The following is a 21,639-nucleotide window of genomic DNA, read 5'->3' as shown; positions in this document are numbered from 1 at the left end:
AGATCCTGCTGCTCCTTGTATCCAACCTATCAGTGACGGATATGTGCATGTTTGTCTGTGGGGTGGGGGGTGATATGGACCCTGGTGCTATTGATGCTTTTATTTATAGCCACCAGGCTCAAACCACATGCTGGGACCATCCCAAGATGACCGAGTTATACCAAACTCTAGGTAAGAATTCAAGGTTTCTGTATAGGGTGGAGATCTATACAGTTGCCTTTGTCCTATAAGAATACAGGGGAATAGTATTCTATCGTGTGTACATATACCATATCCTACTTATTCATTCATCTGCTGATAGTTAGGTTGTTTTCATGTCTTGGCTATTGTAAATAGTGCTGTGATGAATATAGGAGTACATATATCTTTTTGAATTAGTGTTTTTATATTCTTTGAGTAAATACCCAGGAGTGGGGATGGCTGGATCATACATAACACCCACACATGCACGCACACACACATACACATGGTAGAACACAATCATAAAAATGGATGAAATCTTGCCACTTGTGACAACATGGATAGACTTTCAGGATATTATGCTGAGTGATATAAATCAGATAGAGAAAGACAAATACCATATTATTCCATTCATATGTGAATATAAAAAGAAAATAAATGAACAAACCAAACAAATACACATAGATACCAAAAAACAGAGTAGTGGTTACCCGAAAAGAAGGGGTAGGGGAAAGGCAAAATAGGTAAGGGAATTGACTGAATGGTGACAGATGGAAGTAAAATATTGTGTACATGAAACTTATATAATGTTATAAACCAATGTTGTCTCAATAAAAATAAAAAAGAACACAAGGGAATCCCATCCAACAAGCAAATGAGGGTGGAAGTGAGTCCTTGTCCTTTTTCCAGTAGCTTCCTTCCTTTCCTCTCTGCACCCCCCTCAACAGGAAGCTCTATTCTCCCCCTGAGCAATTTTATCATCACATCAGGGAATTATGCTTTATAGATATATGCTATATCTGCTTTGAAAGACATTATCAAGGCTAAGATGAATGTGACTCTCATGTGCCTTATCTTTCACTGCTAAGAGAGACTCACTATTATGTTGTAGATTTTACCCATGTTGATGCACGTGACTATATTTCATTCATTTTTACTGCCATTGAGTGTTCCATTGTACATACCACAGTTTCCTCATCCATCCTACTGTTATGGACATTTGGGTCATTTCTACTTTGGAGCTAACAAAAACAGTGCTGCTTGGTAAAAAAAAAAAAAAAAAAAAGTGAAACTCACTGCTCTAGAATATATACAGCTGGCTGGGTTGTAGGATATATGAGTGTTCAGTTTTACTAGGTAATACCAAGTTGATTTCCAATATGATTGTGTCAGTTTACACTTCCACTAGCAATTCTCTTTCATCCACATCTTTGCTGACACTTGCTACTGTCACACTTTTATTTTTTGTCAATCTGACAGGTGTAACATGATATATTGTTGTGGTCTTAATTTGCATTTCCTGATCTGAGTGGATCTCTTTCCATTCTTTGCAGCTGATTTGAACAACATTAAGTTCTCAGCTTACCGCACTGCCATGAAGCTACGCAGAGTCCAGAAGGCACTGCGTTGTAAGTCTCCCATCACACTTCCCTTATGGCCTTTGTCCTTCCTCATCCATTGGCTGTTTCCCACTCCCATCCCACCTTGGCCAAGGTTGTTGGTCAGCTTTGTGGGGACTCTCCAAAGGCTGGGATATGCTGGCTGTGGATACCTGATCTTTCTAGGGTGCTTCTATTTTCTCCAACCTCCAGACTTGTTTCCAAATTAACCCACAGCTCTCCTCTTCCTTGTCCCTTCTTCCCTGCCCTAGACAATCAATCTAGTGTTTTATGGCAAGAAGTATCCAGCAAATGGTTTGAAGCCATTGAAGGCTTGTGTTCTTTCACCATCTTGGGGTTATTGGATGTAGCAGCAGAACAGTTGAAGCAAATGCCAATGGTTAGGGGACAACATGGCTGCAGATATAATGTGCCTTCTGTCTCCTCTCCAAGACACTGTCCATCCAATCTTCCTGGACCAAGTGTATCTGGCTAGGCTGATACCAGCATTTGGGGTAATTAAAAAATCCTCCTGAGGTATGTCACATTCACACAGCCATACACAAGCCTTCATAAGCAGTGTCTAGGTTTTTAGAACAAGGTTCATGGACCCACCTATTTGCAGTTGAAATGCATGCAACGACAGAGAAACTGAAAAAATGGTATGGTATTTGATCCCTGAGAGTTTACCCAAACCCCACCATCTTCTTGAAACTGATGTCAAGGATCATTTGGGTATAGAAATATTTGAAGTTAATTTAGGGGGTTTTCTGCTGCTTTCTCCCTACTTGGGTTGTGAGTCTTGGTAAAGGGCAAGCTTATTTCATACTTACAAATGGTTAGTCTGGAGATGGAGTCAGATTTGGTGATGCTGGTGTCTGTATCTCCCTGTCTAGTCCCTGGGCTTCTACTTTTGGCTTTACTTTCTCTTTCTCTCCTTTCCTCCCCAGTGGACCTGGTAACTTTAACCACAGCCCTGGAGATCTTCAATGAGCATGATCTGCAAGCCAGTGAGCATGTGATGGATGTGGTGGAGGTCATTCACTGTCTGACTGCCTTATATGAACGGCTGGAGGAGGAAAGAGGCATCCTGGTCAATGTGCCGCTCTGTGTAGACATGAGTCTCAACTGGCTCCTCAATGTTTTTGATAGGTAAGGGCTTGCTGCCCTGGCAGCCTCCAGGATGAAGTTCCAGTGGGATATCTGGAGTGGACACAGTGGGAAGGGTTTGCTCCTGTGGTGGATCTGGACTCAGCTCAGCTTGGGGTATGGGTGGCACCAAGCCCTGCTGGGATCCACCCCTTGAGGGAAATGACTGCCAAGATGTTAACCCTTTACAGATATTCAAGTTCTCAGTCTCTTCTTTTAAACCTAGTGGTCGCAGTGGAAAGATGCGGGCATTGTCCTTTAAGACTGGCATTGCCTGCCTGTGTGGCACGGAAGTGAAGGAAAAACTTCAGTGTGAGTACAACTCCAAAGTCTGGAAGAGGAGTTGGGTGGAGGGAGGGTTGTGGTGGGAGAAAGAAAGGTGCAAGATAAGCAGAAGTCCAGTCTTATGACTCAGCACAGGGCTACTCAGGCTACATTGTAATGCTTCCTGGTACAGGCTATTGCAAAGAATCTACAACAGCCAAAGGACAAGATGGGTCTAAGGCCCGTTATCATTCCCACTGTCACTCCAAGGCCATTGTTTCCTTCTGATCTGGTGTAATTACTTTATGGGGATCTGAGTTGGGATCCTGGGATACCCAGGACCTGGACTTTCTAGTTCCATTTCCCGATGGATCACCAGGCTTAGCCCTCTCCCAATCTGATGCTCAAACTATGTCACATGTTCTGCTGGAGACTTTCCATAGGATAACATGGGTAGTATGCAATAATCCCATTATCTGGGGGGTGGACAGCATGTAATTCTATAAGTTTAAACCTCTCTGGTGTACAGTATCTTTGTTTTCCCTTCCATCCTCCATCATTTGTACAGCATTTTGCATTTTTCTGCAGCAGCATCATTAGTTGTCCGGTATTTAATGTTCACTGACCACTGTGCTAAATGTGGTGAGTACAAGATCCAGTTAGATGTGGTCCCTGTCTCAAGTGTGAGGAGACAGAAGTACAGAGAAAGCACTTCCTAGAGTGATAATTAGAATAACCTGAATGGGAAAGGATATGTGCTATATAAGATCACAGAAGAGTGAGGACAGCAATCTAGGAAAGCTTTACAGGGAAGGAGACTTTTCAAAGTACATTCATAGCTATGATGTAATTTATTTCTCCCAACATTCCTTTCAGACGGGATGGACAGTGATGATGTAGTCTTCATTTATAAGTAAGGAAAATTCAGCATAGAGAGATTCATAAGCTACCCAGGGTTTCCCAAGCTAGTTAGTAATGGGTCAAGAACTAAAGCCCAGGCCCTCTGCCTTCTAGTTTTAGTTTTCTGGGCCTTAGGTGAGGCATGAAGCAGAGAGACAAGAAACTCTGGAGGAGGTTTTTTAAAATTGGGTTGGAATAGGGGAGTTTCCACAAGGGAAACATTCAAATATAAGTCCCATAGGCTGTTCCACAGTCATTTAGAGTGAATTCTTAGATGACCAAATGGGTTGAATTATGTCCTCTTTATAGAGTATCTGTGCAGTGTTTCTTTTCATTTGTGTGGATAATTGAGAGATTGCTGCAGTATGAGACTACATGGGCTACATGAACAGGAGGGGATAGGGCAGACAGACCTTGATTCATATTCAGGCACCTTTGAACCCTAACCCCTTGATCTTGCTTCTTGAGACTCTGTTTTCCAGCAGCGTATTTGTGTCTGGCACTGCTCTCACACACAGCTCACTCTCTCTTCACCCTTCCCTCCTCCTCTCTGTGTTCAGAGAGAAAAAAGTGAGACAGACACAAAGAGGGAGAGCATTAGAATGTTCTTAGAGGGCTTCTAGAAGATCAGGGACCTTTAGGTATTCCAGTTTCAAAAGTCATTAGCTAAGTCAGTGCACTCTTACCCTCTCTTCTTTTTCTCCTCTTTCTCCTCACACCATTCCCTGGCCATTTCTGTTGTGGGCTTGGCGATGACTTATGGTGGGGCCAGCAGACCTCTTCAGCCAAGTGGCCAACTCAGGCAGCCAGTGTGACCAACGCCATCTTGGTGTCCTGCTTCATGAGGCCATTCAGGTGCCCCGTCAGCTGGGGGAAGTGGCAGCCTTTGGTGGCAGCAACGTGGAGCCCAGTGTCCGTAGTTGCTTCCGTTTTGTGAGTATGGAGCTAGGGAGGGAGGAAAGGAGGGATGATGAGGCAAAGATTGGGAAGAAGGGAGGGAGGATTCAAAGCTGGGCTTCTGTTCTTGTTTTTTTTTTTTTTTTTTGCTTCAGATATTTGTTTCAAGTTTTATTGGCATATAGTTGCTTTACAATGTTTTGTTAGTTTCAGGTGTACATTAAAATGATTCAGTTATGCACATTAACCCATTCTTTTTCAGATGCTTTACCCATACAGGTTATTACAGAGTACTGAGTAGAGTTTCCTGTGCTAAAGTACTCAGATGGAAGGGAGTTTGTTGGGCTAGAACAACAGGGCAGAGGGTTCTCTGGGCTTTTAGGATCAGAGTCCACTAGGACCACCAGGTCTACTAGGACAGGGTAGAAGGTGGACACCTCTAAAGAACAGGCAAACCCAGGCCTTGCTGTTTCTCTTCTTCCCATGAGGGCTGCCATGCTAGGCTCAAGACGCTTTGGGCCTCAGACATCGCCGTCGGGCTTCTTGTTTCCCTAGAGTACTGGGAAGCCAGTCATTGAAGCTTCACAGTTCCTGGAATGGGTCAACTTGGAGCCCCAATCCATGGTGTGGCTGGCTGTTCTGCATCGGGTCACCATTGCTGAACAAGTAAAGCATCAGACCAAGTGCTCTATCTGTAGGCAGTGCCCCATCAAGGGCTTCAGGTAGGGAAAACAATACCTGCTGGAGTGATACTAATAAAAATAGGCAATGTCACATATAAATCATATATTGCAAAACGATGCAGTATGTAGTTATATAATTATAACTAATCCATTGTTTGTGTGTGTGTGTATATATATATATATGTATGTTGTTGTATATGGTTGTAATTCTTTCTATTGCATTCTGTTTAATTTTTGAAAAAGAAAAAAAGATGGAATATTTTTTCAGTTATATTATGAAGTATTCAGACCTAGAAAAATGTACAGATAAGCAAAGTGGGGGCAGAGTGGGAGAACAACCCAGAAAAGGAAGTAATTTGTTCTTTGTTTCCCAGGGAGCATTAAGTAGAACCCAAAAGCTCCAGCATCCTGACCTATGAGAACACCTATGTACCAAAAGGTGTGCTGGCAAATGGTTCACAGCCTACTCTCCAGAAAGCAGAAGAGAAACCTGATAGAGCATTGGCTAATTTCCATGATATAGATACTCCCACCGTGGCCAAAGTCAGTCTACCCACAGGACGTCAGGAAGAGATGCACAGTTGTACACCATTTATAGCATTTCCACCTCAGGGTACAATAGATGCAGACAACCTCCAGAGCATAAATGAGAGTGAAATAGGAAGTGATAAGCTTGAGTATTTATCACCTTAGTTTTTAATACTCTTTGCTTAATTGTGAGCTTATATGATTTAATTTTTAAATAATAGCTATAGTTAACAACCGACTTGGAAAATTCCTGAAATGTTAACAACTGACTCCCATGAGCTGGTATGAGCTGGCTCCAGTACCCCATGGTGGGCACCCATCACCAAGCTGAAGAAATAAACAAGATTTTACAATATATTTATATATACATTATATATTTATATATTTTATGTCTACTAATTTATATATCATAAACATTTATATAATATGCAAAACAATATATTTGAAGTTTCCTTGATGAATTTTCCCTCCTACTCCCACACAGATAACTACTGTCCTGAATTTGGCTTTCATCATAAAATGCTTGTTTTTATCCCTAGAGGCTCAGCAGTAAAGATATGCCTACCAATGCAGGAGATGTGGGTTCGATCCCTGGGTCAGGAAGATCCCCTGGAGAAGGAAATGGCAACCCACTACAGTATTCTTGCCTGGGAAACCCCACAGACAGAGAAGCCTGGAGGGCTATAGGGCATGGGGGCACAAAAGAGTTGGACATGACCTCTTGACTAAATAATAACTTTTTTGTGCTAGAGAAAAAGCTCTAGCACATACTCTTTTTACAACCAGTCTGCTTTCTATAAGCAAATGAGGCACAGAGGCGGAGTTTACACCACTGGCTGGTGTAGCTCTAGGACAAGATGTCAGACCCTCTAACTGCTCTAAGTCTAGATACTTCACCATGCTATGCTACTGGGTCTGGGCAGTCCAGGAAGGCTTTGGAATTGGATCTGAATGGCTGGTCTGTATTCAGTCATAATACAGTTATTATAAATAACTTTGAGGAATAACTTTTAGTCAACATGCCCACAGCTGATAGAATCAGTTGTCTTCATAATGAAGGTGTACCTTCTCCAGGGAAGCTGATCATACCTGTGAAACTGTACCCTTTCAGGCCACCATTGTTTAGAAGGCCATTTGATATAATGAGCTCTTTACCCCTGTCCCACCCTCCCTTTTATATATTTTTAATTAAAATATAACTGATTTACAACATTAAGTATAATTGATTTACAACATTGTGTTAATTTTTGCTGTACAGCAGTGACTTGGATACATTATATATATATTCAGAATGTATATATACACATCTATGTATATATGTGTATATACACATTCTTTTTTAAATATTCTTTTCCATTATGGTTTATCATAGGATATTGAATTTAGTTTTCTGTATACAGTGGGATCTTGTTGTTTATACCACCCTCCCTTTGAAAAAAGATGGTGAGACAATGCTATTTCCCAAACTTCCTGTAACTCTGAGTATGTGATTTCATGGAGATTTATGGTCTCTGGAGTAAGACTAGTCAGCTAGTGAGGACTCTGCCACTGCTATGTGTAGGAGGTTAAATGCTCCATGTACAGGAGGTTATAGTTCCATGCTTCACCCTCTTCTAATGTAGGTGTGAATTTGGATGTTTGGGGGAGGGGAAGGTCACTAGAGTACATCGTATCCTCTTTCCCACAACCTCTCCTCTCCCCAAGGTACCGGAGTCTGAAACAGTTTAACGTGGACATCTGCCAGACCTGCTTCCTGACTGGCAGGGCCAGCAAGGGCAACAAACTTCATTACCCCATCATGGAGTATTACACCCCGGTATGGAGCCTCTGGGCTGGGTGGAAGGGGCCGGCAGCTCTCAGCTTCTGGGTGCTTGGTCCATTTTGCCCAGCATTGGCTAACTGTATTGTGCTCTCCACTGGGGAGCATCCTCCATACAGGCCTGGTGACTGACTGGTTTGAGGGATCCAGGCCTGTTCTTCTAGCAGAGCTTGTCCTTCATCCTCACCTGGGCTACAACTGGTTGGAGCAGCCCAGGACATTCTTGGTCATCTAAAAGGCACTCACTATTCTCCTGCAGAGAAAAGTCTAGGAAAAAAATAGAGCAAGGCAGTTCCTGGTGATTAGCCTTTGATCCCTCTATTTAGTTTTTCCTGCTTAGCTTCCTGGATCGTTCCTGTTCCCTGGTCTTTACTTGCTACTTTGTCATTGCTTCTATCCCTTTTAGTCAACACCAAAGTTTAAATTTTGTGCTCAGATTCATTACTCAGTCTCTTGCGGGAAAGGGAGGGAATGCTCTTTACCTGGGTCTCCAAAACTGACTTGGCTTTCATTGAAAACTGGGCCCTTCATAGCCTCCTGAGACCAGGTTGGTCAGCATCCCTGAACTCTAGCCACAGAGTTTCTCCTCTGTTGTGTTCAGGACCCACAGCTCCAGGCTTAGCTTCCTGAGCTAACTCTGCTTCCTAAACTCTTTTATCCCTCTCCCCACAGATAAGACCAAAGTCCCAAGCATATCCCTAGCTCTCCCCACTGCTCTCTCCCATCTCCTCTCCTCATCTCCATAATCCATCTCCATGAGCTGTCATTTCTTCTCTATGTTTTGTTGGCACAGAAACATGTGTGACCCAATGGAAGCAGTGATGTTGCCCTTTAAATTTTTTCTTTTATTATCATCTAAAAATAAACATTCGGCTTCCCAGGTGTCGCTAGTGGTAATGAACCTGCCTGCCAATACAAGAGATGTAATAGATGCGGGTTCAATCCCTGGGTCAGGAACATCCCCTGGGGGAGGGCATGGCAACCCACTCAGTATTCTTGCCTGGAGAATTCCATGGACAGAGGAGCTTGGTGGGCTACGGTCCATGGAGTCACAAAGAGTCAGATACAACTGAAGCGACTTACCATGCACTGCAAAAATAAACATTTATTAAAATCATACACGAAAACTGGCTTGAGATGGTAGACCGATAATCCTCTAACTCCTGCTCATCTTCTGCATCTCTAGAATTTATGTAAAAGATATCTAAAAGTTAACAAATATATGATCATTGTAAAAGATTCTAATTTTTAGAGGTGTTTAAAGTATAAAACAAAGTCCCCTTTTCTCAGTATGTTTCCCACCCCTCCAGCCCAACTTCCCTTAGGCAACCAGTGTTCATAGTTTGGCACATATCCTTCTAGATCTTTTTCTAGGAGTGAGATGTGGTAAAGATGAATGAGAGTTGATTACCAGTCACGTTTCCTGCTCCAGTGGAGCAGCCACACCTCCATAGAAAAGCCCATTAGGGTGAGTCCCCCTGTCTTGTCTCCCCCCAGACCACATCCAGTGAGAACATGAGGGACTTTGCCACTACCTTAAAGAACAAATTCCGCTCAAAGCATTATTTCAGCAAACACCCTCAGCGAGGTTATCTGCCTGTTCAATCGGTGCTGGAGGCTGACTACAATGAGACGTGAGTACCAGAGGCTGAGCAGGGGCTGCAGGCATCCTCACTGAGCGTAGGGTGTGCTGTGAAGGGGCCGAGTCCTGCGTGGGCTAGGGCAGTGCTCCAGGACAAACCCAACTAGTGACAGCACAATTCAGCTGGGGCTTGACCAGGAATCTGACCCGAGAAACAGATTTGAATCCAGTCTCTGGATCTTGTTCCCATCAGCTCTTGCCCAGCTCTCTAATTCGGTGGTGGTGATGGGGTGTGTGTGGATGGGTGGTGGTGAGGAGACAGGCTGCCCAGCTACGCACTCTTTGGTCTTCTGAGTCTTTGCTGCTTTTTTCTAGGCCAGCTTCTTCCCCGATGTTGCCACACGCTGACACACACTCCCGAATTGAGCATTTTGCCAGCAGGTACCACCACATTTGGGGGAGGAGAATTGTAAGGAGTCCAAGGGGGAAGGGGTTTTCAGGTGGGGCAAGAGAATGGCACCATAGCCAGGGGGACGGGCACAGTGAGGATATGCAGCAGCCAGCAAGGCCCAATGTTTGGGGGGAGGGAGAGTTGGGACAGCCCCCCAAACTCCCTGATTATCCCCTTGTGTGATTAGAGTCCTTGAGATGAAAGCAAGCTTCATATTCTGTGTTCCCTTATGTTCCTGCTCTTTCTTCCCAGGCTTGCTGAGATGGAAAGTCAAAATTGCTCCTTCTTTAATGACAGCCTGTCCCCAGATGACAGCATGTGAGTTTTCACAGCTGCTTATTTGCCAAAAATAGCTCTCCTTGGCCACTATTTGGGAAGGGTATATCCTCAAGGGAAGAGGGGTGTGGTGGTTAGGGTCCTTGACACCCTAAGGAAAGAAGGCTGCTTTCTGGGCAGTGTTTAATGAGAGAAGCAGTGTGTCCTCTATCAGCTGAACTGGGCAGTGAAGGATGTACTACCTCCCTGCCATCCATTAAGGTCCCTTCCTGTTGTAATATCCCATCCTTCTATTCCCAACTCTGAGGGAAGAATAATATGCCCTCATCTAAAGTTGCACAAATGAGCCGTATCTTATGCTCAAAATGCCAGTGCCCCATCTTGGGTTACATCAACCCTGGGGAGATATCAGGGGCTTGACTGAAGTGTGGCCAGAGAGATTCCTGGATGCTCTAGCCCAGAGAAGGGACCTGTCATTTCTAGGCAGGTTCCCAGCTTTCTCAGAGGACCTAGGAACTGTCAGTTACATGGATAAATCCAGTCCTGGAACTGGGACTCAGGCAGGCCACAATTCCCTTGGGGATGGGAAAGCGAAGGGGGATGGGGTGGGGGAACATCACAGAAAGGGAACTGATTTGCTCATTGTTTCCCAGATCACTACAAGCAGAACCCAGAAGCCCCAGCATTCTGTCACCCCCAAGCATGACCCTTGCACCTTTGAACACTTTGGTCCCTCTTCCTGCCGTGTGCAAGTTAAAAAGGGACTTCCCCAACATGTGTCTTGGGGCTTGAGCTGGGAGCTGAGAACTCACACCCTGAGCTGTTTCCCTGTTCAATGCCCGGCCCCTCTTTCCTCTCCCCACACGCACACAGAGATGAGGACCAGTACCTGCTACGGCACTCCAGCCCCGTTACAGACCGGGAGCCAGCCTTCAGACAGCAGGCTCCGCACAACATGGCCACGGGGAGCAAAGGGGAGCTTGAGAAGATCCTAGCCCACCTAGAGGATGAGAACCGGTGGGTGTGACAATGGCAGAGATCTGTGTGGTTTCTAGAGACAGACAGCTTAACTCAAGTCCTGGACTTCCACATCCTAACTCTGTGGCCTCGAACAAGTGACTTATATTCTGTGATCTTCCATTTCCTCATCTGTAAAATGGGGATGAGGAGCTGCTGTAAAATACCTATGTCTGAGAGTCATTTGTGAAGATAAAATGATCAAGCGTATTATGTGTTAGCCAGTGTCTGTCTTATTGAAAGGGTTCTAAAATAGCCCTTTCAATAGCTAAAATAAAAGCTAGCTATACTAATAATTGGTCTTCCCTGTTGTAGCTCAGCTGATAAGGAATTTGCCTGCAATGCAGGAGACCCCAGTTCAATTCCTGGATCAGGAAGATCCTCTGGAGAAGGGTTAGAATACCCACTCCAGTATTCTTGGGCTTCTCTGGTGGCTCAGATGGTAAAGAATCCACCTGCAACATGGGAGATGTGTGTTCAATCCCTGGGTTGGGAAGATCCCCTGGAGAAGGGCATGGCACCCCACTCCAGTATTCTTGCCTGGAGAATCCCATGGACAGAGAAGCCTGGTGGGCTACAGTCCATGGGGTCACAAAGAGTCAGACATGACTGAGCAAATAAACACATACACACACAATACTAATAATTATTTGAATCCTTTTAACTCAAGCTGAGTATCTCCAAGTACCCAGGAGATGCCGGCAGAGAGAATGCAAACACAGAGAATACAGAAGAGATGCTGCTTGTCTCTGCCCTCAAGGAACTTTCAGTTGTTGGAAAGAAATCCTTATCACTTAGTGAAAGTGGTAAGAGGAGGATGATATTTCATAGAGCATGTGAGGACTGGAAGAGCGAAGGTGAAGATGATTACAGGGATGACATTGATCTCCCTAAAGCACAGAGGGCAGCAGGAGTCTGAAGAGCATCTAAGCCACTTTGGGGGTGTGTCCTAGAATAAATATCACCCCCTGGAACAGTGCTTCTCAAACATCAATGTGCATACGGGCCACTTGGGAAGCTCGGTGAAATGCAGGTTCTGATTTGCAGACCTGGGGTGAGGCCTCAGTTCCTGCTGTTCTAACCTAGAAGTTGCCCATGCTGCTGGCCTAACAGACTGTGTCTGGAGTCGCTAGTCCTTAGAACAGTGCCTGTTTGCAAAGTATCTTTTACTGGTTCAAGACAAGATAAATACATAAATACAGAGTAAGCTTTTAGAAACTTTCATAGCAATTCGACATTGCCATGATATCCAAGCATATAATGAGTGGACTTGTCTTCATTGAATAGGATGTAGACCAGTTTGAGTATTGTTGAACTTTGTGTGGCAAGTGCTGTGTGGCATGACCAGTGTACTAGCCATATGCATTCAGACCAAACACTGATCCACAATGGATTGAAAAATCCCCCTGGTTTTTTCTTATGGGTGTTTTGAGAAGTGCTGTGCTAGAGCAGTGGTGGGGAGGCCCTGGGAAGCACCGGAGACAGAGTGATTCTATTGTAAAAAAGGAAAAAAAAAAAGTAATATCTCCCAAAGGAGACCATCTCTTTGGAATCTGTTTCCTTGATGACCCAATGTGGGTGTTTAAAGTGGGCCAAAGAGGAGGGTGGCAGAGAGAAGAGGAAAGATGGGTGATCTTTTGTTTATGTTATGTCTTCCCCTGTAATCTAAAAATCTAAAAGTGGAGTAGGTGAGTCAGTGACTCGAATGCCTCATTTTTTTGCAGAATGTGTTTCTGCCTGGCTTTAAGGTCAGAATTAATCCCCAAAGCAGCACATCAAAGTGCTGAGAAATTTGTTATACTAAATGTCAGCTCTCTGCGCTGCAGCCTAAGAACAGCAGAGTAAATGACACATACGCTGGAGAGGAAATGGATATGGCCATTAAGGCAAGAGCACGGCTGGAGTGGGGATGGGAATGGGAATGCAAAGGGATTATTCACGCATGGCTCTGAGGGGACACTGGGCCCTGGACAGTCAATACCCCATGAGGACGTTCAGCCTTGGCTTCTCCATCCTTGACAGGATTCTCCAGGGAGAGCTGAGGCGCCTGAAGTGGCAGCATGAAGAGGCCACTGAGGTACCCGCCCTGACTGAGGGCTCTGCTGAGGTGGCGCAGGGCCACTGCAATGAGGAGCTGCTGGCTGAGGCCCGGATCCTTCGGCAGCACAAGAGCCGCCTGGAGACGCGCATGCAGATTCTTGAAGACCACAACAAGCAACTGGAGTCCCAGCTGCAGCGCTTAAGGGAGCTGCTCCTACAGGTGGGTCTGGGGCCAGGGGAAGAACCTGAGCAGCTTCTGGGCACGGGAGGGCTGGGAAGGCTTTCTAAAGAGCACTGAGCTGACAATCAGAAAAGATGGGGTAATGAAGGAGCCACTATATCACAGCACTCGGCCAATTTTCTTGCACTGAGCTTCCACTCCATCCTTCTGTGTTACTTTCAAGTCACCGTGGGGCCTTGGGCAGAGGGAGGGCTTTTGGGGGCTCATGTCCCCAACCCCCGTTTGAATCTGGTATTGAAAGAACGAGTTCAAAGAACCATCCAAAAGGTTGATTTTGCTGCTTTGATGTTTGCTGGAAAGAAGCAAATTGGCATGCTTGGGGAAAGAAAGATTTTAGCTATGGACAGATCACTTGTTACTTTTTATTCCTTTTCTCTTTGAGAGGGAGTGTATAGGATGTAGTGTGGTTCTGGAGTTCAACAGCCCTGGAATTGAATATGGTTCTGCCAATTAGTGGCCTTAGAATGTTAGGCAACTTCCTTAGCCTCACTAAGCCCCAGTTTCTTCATCTGTAAGACAGGGATAAAAATATACCAACTTCATGGAATTGTGGTAAAAATCTAATGAGATAATACATTTATTGAATTTAGCATGATACCAGAAATATTAGTAAACACTTCATAAGTGTTACCTATTGTTGTCATTATCCATACCAGGGAATACCACACCAGATCTTCCAAGGGATGACCTCTGGATCAATTTCTGGAGGTCTTAACAAATGATTTTATGTCATGAACCAAGGATCAGGGGTGCAACTCTATATTTCCAGATGGAATTGGGTTCTAAATAGTTTAATTATAACTGAAATGACAAGCAAGAGATCTTCTGGGGGCAATGCCATCCTTATAAGAACTGGGAGCCTTTGATACCTGGTGTTGAAGGAAGAAGGTATTTAGTAATTAAATATTCTAAGAAGTTTCCTGAAAGGAGAAGCCACTGACTGGGGCACCATCAAAAGTTTCTTCAAGTCCTAGGGTAAAGAGATGGGCATGAGGTCTCTAAGGACCTTTCTAAGCTCAAGAGTCTGTCAAAGTAAGGTCAGGAAGGCAAAAGTCACTTAAGTTATGCCTTACCTCTTTCCAGCCACCTATTGAATCCAATGGCAATGGCTCTGCAGGCTCGTCTCTGGCTTCCTCTCCACAGCAGTCAGAAGGCAGTCACCCCCAAGAGAAAGGACAAACTACTCCAGACACTGAAGCTGCAGGTGAGTTCCCTCAACCCCTTCCTTCATGGCTTTGTCTTGCCTCAGGTCTCCTGCCCAAGGTTCTGCTAGGGCTGGGACTGGTTCCTCCTCATGTCTTTGAGCTTAGGGTCAGGGATGATTGGATTATTGACTGATTCATTCATTTCTTTATTCTACAAATGTATATTGATTACCTCATACGTATCTAGGCATCTTGCTGGGAAGATACACATGCTATAGGTTTATCTTTCAGCAGGCAGCATCCTACCTCGGCCCCTTGACCTCATAAGGGGATCTCTAGTTGTCTTCCCAAATCTCTCTTTTCCAATTCAGATGATGTGGGATTGAAGAGCCAAGATGTCAGCCTCTGCTTGGAGGACATCATGGAGAAGCTCCGCCATGCCTTCCCCAGTGTACGAAGTTCTGATGTGACTGCCAACACACTGCTGGCCTCTTGAGGGAACCAGAGCCCCATCCTATAGTCCATGGTCCTCTCCTGGTCTGGCCAAAGGCTTTCCTCAGACTTCACCCAACCTTCCCAGTCCCCGCTGGCCCCACTCTCCTCAGCTGGAGTTATTTGTGCTCGGGGCAGCAGCAGAGATTTGGTGGTATGCGAGGTGGGGGTAGAGGGGCTGGGGGAGGGAGAGGCATGATTCCTCTGATTCTAGAAATGTGCCCTTTACTTCAAGTTTGAGGTCAGTCCCTTCAGTACGCTTCTGTTGCAGCCCAGGCTAATGGCACTTGGAAGCCATTCAGATGGGTTGCCTTGTGAAGCAGTGCCCATTGGTCCCTTTCCATTCTCTATGGAATGATGGAGATGGAGGGCACCTAATGACCCCAAGGCTCCAGCATTATGAATACACAGAACTTAGCCCTACTCTCTGACCCAACACAAAGGAGGTGAAGGGGTGGCCTGAAGACAGTCCCACCCCCCAAAGTACCCCTGAAAAATCTGGGCAATGTGTGTCATGTAACTTCAGCTCGAGGGTATAGCTCTAGTCCTCCTGATGCTACCTAGATGTTGTTTCCTCTGTGAATATCTTCAGTTTCGTCTGCCTCAGTCCCTGGCAGACCTTTCTCAAGGGGGAACAGTTCATTCAGGTTCCTATTTTCACCTTACTTTGGGAAACAGTAAAGAAATATGTAGGGGCTTAGATATTTTCCCCGGATCCTCCTCTTTCCTGAAAGGCTCAGCATCCTGAGAGACCAACTCTTCTGAGTCGGCCCTCACAGCCCTGAGGGAGGGCTGGCAGCTTCTCAGCAAGGGGGTCTTCTCCTTCGGTGAGGAAAGGAAAGCCCTCCTCTAGACCAGAGGAGTATGACTGTCCCACACCCTTGACAGCTGTGACCCTTCTTTCTCTTAAGTTGAATCAGATGAGGTGGCTGATATCCCTCAGCTAATCAGAAGGCAGATGCAACAGTCCACCCTGAATAGTAGCCCTTTCCTAGGGTCCACAGGCTTCAAATCAGCAAGTTGGCCACTTTCCACAGAGACAACAGCAAGGCCTTCCTTCGCATAAAACCTTTCTTTCTAACTCTGGAAAATGAACCTAATTCTCAAATTTCTTAGGCAGATTTCTGGATAAATCTGCCTAGGCAATTTTATCTAACTTTTCCTAGGCAACACATACCATGATCCCTTTATCCAGAAACTATTCAGAGTAGATAATGGGAGGGGGGAGCATCGGGGGAGCAGGCTTGGGAACTTTGAACAGAGTCAGGTCTCATTTAGGCAGATTTCTGTCAAAAGGAACTTTATAACTTAGAATCCTGCAACTGACTTAATTTGCCTAAGTTTATATAGATACTTAGCTATCCTTCATATCTACTGTACATCAGTACTACCCCAGCCTCATTTACACATTAAATTCTAATACCTCTTGAAGTATTAATGTTCTGCCTTGCTCTTTGTTAGTCCCAGCCTCTGGATGGACAGATAAGATGCCTCCTAGCTGCTCATTTAGGATGTCTCTCCATTCATATTTGAGGTGAGCCATCCTCAAGACCAAAGCAACAGAAAGCCTGTGGCCACAGAGGAATCTAACAGGAAGAGTCACTCTGTTCTCTTCATTCATTCCAAATCTTGTTCCCTGAAGACCTGGTCCTGGGATGAATTTTTCTGGGCTTCTCTGAATAATGGTTCAGGGGCCAAAATAGAGCAAATCCAAGCTCTACCCACCCTGTGCATAAAGGGAGGAACAAATAGCCAGGCTAAGACACAGAGTACATCTTCTTGCACCTTCCAATTTCTAAGTCTGACTCAGGGCTTTAAAGAAAGTAGAAACTGCCAACAAGGTTAGAAGGGTGTGAGATGGTTGGAGTGCTGTCTTATAATCAAGCAGTAGCCAGTGGGTAGAACTGCTGGGAAACTAGATTTATCTACTGCAGGGCATGGAAGGCAGTGGCTTTGGTCCAGAAACCTAGGATTGCCTCCTTCTAGAATCACCAAGGGGCACTAAGCCACAGGTTCAGGGTGTCAGACTTTTTCATGACAATTGCCTTGGTGCTCATGAGGTCTCAGGGCAGGAAAACTGGTAATATATGGTGAGCAGGTGGCAGGTAGGCATCAAACAAAGAGCCTGGACATTGGTTAGCAGGCTTGGCAAGGGACCTATATTTGTAGGTGCCTAGAAAGTGAAGTTGCTCAGTCGTGTCCGACTCTAGCAACCCCATGGACTGCAGCCCACCAGGCTCCTCCGTCCATGGGATTTTCCAGGCAAAAGTACTGGAGTAGGGTACCATTGCCTTCTCCAAGATTATAGGTAGGGGCTTCTCTGGTGGCTTAGACAGTAAAGAATCCACCTGCAATACAGGAGACCCAGATTTGATCCCTGGGTTGGGAAAATACCCTGGAGAAGGGAATGGCAACCCACTCCAGTATTCTTTCCTGGAGAATTCCATGGACAGAGAAGCCTGGTGGGCTACAGTCCATGGGGTCTGTAATTCAAAGAGTCAGACACAACTGAGCAACTGAGCACATTAAGGATAGGAGAAACTTTCTATGGGACTGAGAGCTCAGGATCTATGAGGTATATGCCTGCCTAAGCCTGAAGAAAGCACATTTATGAAACAATCTTACCAGGAAAGTTCTGCAAATTCCTTTTCCATAATCTCTACTCTGCCTGAGAGATCTTGGGCTCTTGAGGGCCTATGACAACTGCAGTGGGTCATGGTAGAGAAGATGTAGATCTCGTTATGTAGGATTTGTGTTATAGGTGGACTGAAGCAGCAGGTCAAGAGTTGAATTCTCAGTAATAGGGTCACTGACACTTTGTGGTCCTGTGTTTACCTTGATGCCTGAGGTGAGTATATGGCTCAAGGGTCCAGTGACAGTCACGGCAGCACAGTTTGCCCACACTACTTCACAGTTTGCCCACAGTGAGGTAAACAGATCTTTGGGCACTGTGAATTCAGATGAAGGTGAGATTTCCTGAGATGTGTTGTGTGTTAGGCCGTCTGTTGTGTGTCTTATCTCCTAGAGGTATAGTGTGTGATGCTGCGTTGTTTATGGCCCCACACTGGAAGGGTGGTCAAGGGGGTTGCTGGTTCATTAGGCGGCCTAATGAAAACCTTTGACTTGTGGGATTAGCATCAGTGGTAAGGAAAGTGAGTGTTTGCTGGGGTTGTGGCATATAGTACGGGGAACAGTTAGGATTGATAGGTGATATATTCTCGACAGAATCTGACAGAGGCCAAAAAGCCATTAGGAGGGTACCTCTACTTCCAGTGAGAGCAGAGTGGAGTCAGGTTGACTGGGCAATTATTGAGGAAGGCTGACTGGTTGGAGGACATCCGGCTGTTTGTTGCGTGGTTCCCTAGAGAGGGTCCAACCCAGGATATGCCCCCTTCCCTCCAGGATGGAAAGGCTGAAACCAAGGCCCTCAAATGCCCATTTCCTTCAAGGTCCAAAGTTTGGAGATATTTCCTTGTAGAGAAACTTGCTTGAGTTTGTCGTACTTTAGGGGCTGGGCTGGCAGGCCATGGTAATGAGAAACCCTGAGGTCAAACAGAGGCCAATCCTGGGTGATGATTTCCTTCCGGATAAATTTTAAGGAATACCTATGATGCTTGCGGTGTGTGTTTGGGATCTGGGCTCCATATTCAACTTCAGGCTAGAGCATTCCTTGAACAGGCATTCTCAATGACAGAATCATGGCCTCTGAGACCATTTCAAGCCAGGACTCTCATCAAAGTTCTGTTGATGTAAGTGACAGATAATTAAGAATGTAACTGTCCTGAGACAAACAGTTCTGGAGGAGAAAGGTGGGGGCTTGCCCTAGGGCTGTGGAGACATAGTTACTCAGCTGGGCACCTCTATCTCTGGGCCTTCCTGCCAAAAGCTGACTCTGAGAACAAAGGAATACATCAGCTCCTTGTTGTTCTTTAAACACCAGTGACTGTGGGAGAGCAAAAGGCTCAAGGCCAAGGCTAAGCTCCCAGGCTTCATCTCCTCCCACAGCTGCCACATTTGGAAGGGCACCTGCTCAATGTCTTTGGTGTCCCTAGGGCAGTCTTGAGGCCAGATTGAAGCCTGTGATGCTGCTCGCTGGCTACAAGAGCTGGTGGTCACAAGGGTGGTATTCGGGGAAGCAGAAAGGGTGGCATACTAGTCTAGAAAAATTTGGGATGAAAGGGCGGGGCTGGGAACAAATTGGTTAACTTTGCCACTCACTGTGGTGCTTTTCTCCCTTTCCCTTAAATTCTGCTTTGAAAGAATAAATTCGTATTTGTTTACTTTGGTTCCTCTGGTTATGCTCTTTGACTCTGACACTCTATATTGTTCCCTTATTTGCGCAGAGGAGGAGAGGGTGGGGCCACAAACCCACAAGAACACTGCAAAACACACCAGAAGAGTCCAACACCTACAGGACAAAAAAGACACACCCCGCTAGCCTCATCCACCACTGTTACCTGGAGTGGTCACCTCTAAAGGTCCCATAAAAATTAGCTAGTTATTCACTCGTGGAATTAGCTCTTTATAGCAATGGTTCTTCAACACTGTCCTCATCAGTCTGAGGAATATTTCACCACCCTAAAGCAGTAAGAGAAAAATATGGACAATGCAGTGAGTTTCCATAAAGTTACATATATTCAATTTAAAAATATATCCTTTATTCTGAGATTATGGTTATATATTTTGGGGGAATGTCTGTGTTAAATGTCCCTGTGAATTGGTGGTAAGTTTTTTTTAATACACTTTTCTGGCAAAATAAAACCCCGTCAGTCCCTCTTCCCCACCACCAATATTCTTTCTCACCAATCTATGACTTCATTGTCAATGAAGTTGACATGAAATATGATGTGAGTCACATATGCAGCTTAAAATTTTCTAGCGGCCATAATAAAAAAGGCCCAACAAACCCAAATGAAATTAATTTTAATAATAGCCCAATATATCCAAAATATTTTCATTTCATCATGTAATCAGTAGAAAACCATTACTGACATATTTTATATTGTTTTTTAAATAAGCCTTAAAAATTGTCAGGGGCTTCCCTGGTAGCTCAGCTGGTAAAGAATCCGCCTGCAATATAGGAGACCCCAGTTTGATTCCTGGATCAGGAAGATCCCCTGGAGAAGGGAACAGCTACCCCCTCCAGTATTCTTGGGCTTCTCTGGTGGCTCAGAAGGTAAAGAACCTGCCTGCAATGTGGGAGACCTGGGTATGATCTGTGGGTTGGGAAGATCCCCTGAAGGAGGGCATGACAACCCACTCCAGTATTCTTGCCTGAATCCCTATGGACAGAGGCGCCTGGTGGGCTACACTCCATGGGGTCGCAAAGAGTCGGACACAACTGAGCAACTTTCGCTTACACTTTCAGAAATTGTCAAGCAGGGTACAAATTCAGCTGGTAAAAAACTAGAAACCCACATAGAGCCAGGCACTTTATTACTGAAGAGACAGTAAAAGCAAGGCCAGCAATGGGATCCGTTCTCTGTGTCCCTGTTGCACAGGATGACACTGAAACAAAAGGGGCCAGATGACATGCAACAGGAAGGGCGGCACACTGCGTTCCTGAGTAGCAACTCCACACCTCCGCTAAGCAGCTCTATGGCTTGCAGCAGAACCCTCTGGGGCAAGGACAGGGGAGAAGGGAGGCAGGCAGAAAAATCCCATGCCTCACCAGAATGAGGGAGGCAGACGAGAAACTGCCCCATGACAGCCTCCCTCCAAACAGAAAGCTGAGTGTCTCGAATCCCCATGAGATTGCCTATCTTTCCAGGTTCCAGGAGGCTCATGGAGCATTTTGCCAAGGCCTAGGGCTTCCTGCAGTTGAGCCTTGCCTACGTGGAAAGACACACCTCAATTTTGCCTAGCCATAGGTCAAGTGCTCAAAAGCTGCATGTGGCTAGTGGATATCATATTGGACAGTGCAGTTGTGTAACATGCCAAAGTCAGAACCACCGGGCTGTAGAGAAGGAAAACTTCATGATGTATCATGTGTGTGTGTTGGGGGTGAGGAAGGAGTCAGGGCAGCTTATTGCTGCCGTCTCGGGGGGATTGGAGGACAGTGGTGAAGCAGTTACCCAGGGTTAGGAGATGTGGTGGTGGAGGGAACAGAAGGGCGCCACAGATGCATGAATTTGCTCCTTCCTGTTGTCTTCTCTTCCCCACGGCCTCTCACCAGAGCTCTGGCTGCTCTTGGGGTGCAGTATCGGACAGAGGCCGGAACAAGGCTCTTCTACTCCCACACGATGGCCCCATATGTGGCATATGTGCCACGTTCTCTGGCCGCAGTCTCTCCAGCCATGTCCCCAGGGCACTGTTTATATTTCTGCCCTAGTCCTCTGCCATCTTTCACCTGGAAAGGCCTACCTTCTTTTCAAATCCTGCCTCTTCCCCCACAGTCTGCCTATGACAATTCCTTTTCCCTATTCTTTCATCTTTTAAATTCTGGGTTTCTGAAAAAACATCTTGGTTTTCAAACTGTCCTCTAACTTCTCTCCTAAGCTTGGCTTCATTTTCTCCTTCCCTTTAGTCCCACTTTTCTCCTGCATTTTCCCCCAAGCATTCCTTGTGTCTTCATCCCTTCTGCACAGGCCCAGCCC

General features: G+C 45.5%; 1 protein-coding gene across 2 annotated transcripts in view; it reads left to right on the top strand.

The window, feature by feature from the left end:
* Positions 1-19,328, top strand: part of DRP2 (dystrophin related protein 2) — a 46,619-nt gene extending 27,291 nt beyond the window's left edge. For both annotated transcript variants that reach the window (XM_019956371.2, XM_070785412.1), the window contains 14 exons: positions 110-171; positions 1,515-1,589; positions 2,510-2,711; positions 2,935-3,020; positions 4,648-4,805; positions 5,325-5,491; positions 7,685-7,796; positions 9,297-9,433; positions 9,757-9,822; positions 10,085-10,150; positions 10,982-11,125; positions 13,148-13,385; positions 14,490-14,610; positions 14,923-19,328. In XM_019956371.2, coding sequence (XP_019811930.2) covers positions 110-171; positions 1,515-1,589; positions 2,510-2,711; positions 2,935-3,020; positions 4,648-4,805; positions 5,325-5,491; positions 7,685-7,796; positions 9,297-9,433; positions 9,757-9,822; positions 10,085-10,150; positions 10,982-11,125; positions 13,148-13,385; positions 14,490-14,610; positions 14,923-15,047 — 1,759 coding nt within the window. In that variant the 3' untranslated portion in view covers positions 15,048-19,328. The remainder of the gene's footprint in view (positions 1-109; positions 172-1,514; positions 1,590-2,509; positions 2,712-2,934; positions 3,021-4,647; positions 4,806-5,324; positions 5,492-7,684; positions 7,797-9,296; positions 9,434-9,756; positions 9,823-10,084; positions 10,151-10,981; positions 11,126-13,147; positions 13,386-14,489; positions 14,611-14,922) is intronic.
* The last annotated feature ends 2,311 nt before the right edge of the window (positions 19,329-21,639 follow it).

This window comes from Bos indicus, chromosome X, assembly GCF_029378745.1.
Source record: "Bos indicus isolate NIAB-ARS_2022 breed Sahiwal x Tharparkar chromosome X, NIAB-ARS_B.indTharparkar_mat_pri_1.0, whole genome shotgun sequence".
In the NCBI taxonomy this organism is placed as follows: Eukaryota; Metazoa; Chordata; class Mammalia; order Artiodactyla; family Bovidae; genus Bos; species Bos indicus.
Note: the sequence above shows the minus strand (reverse complement) of the source record. Positions and strands in the feature narration are given on the sequence as shown.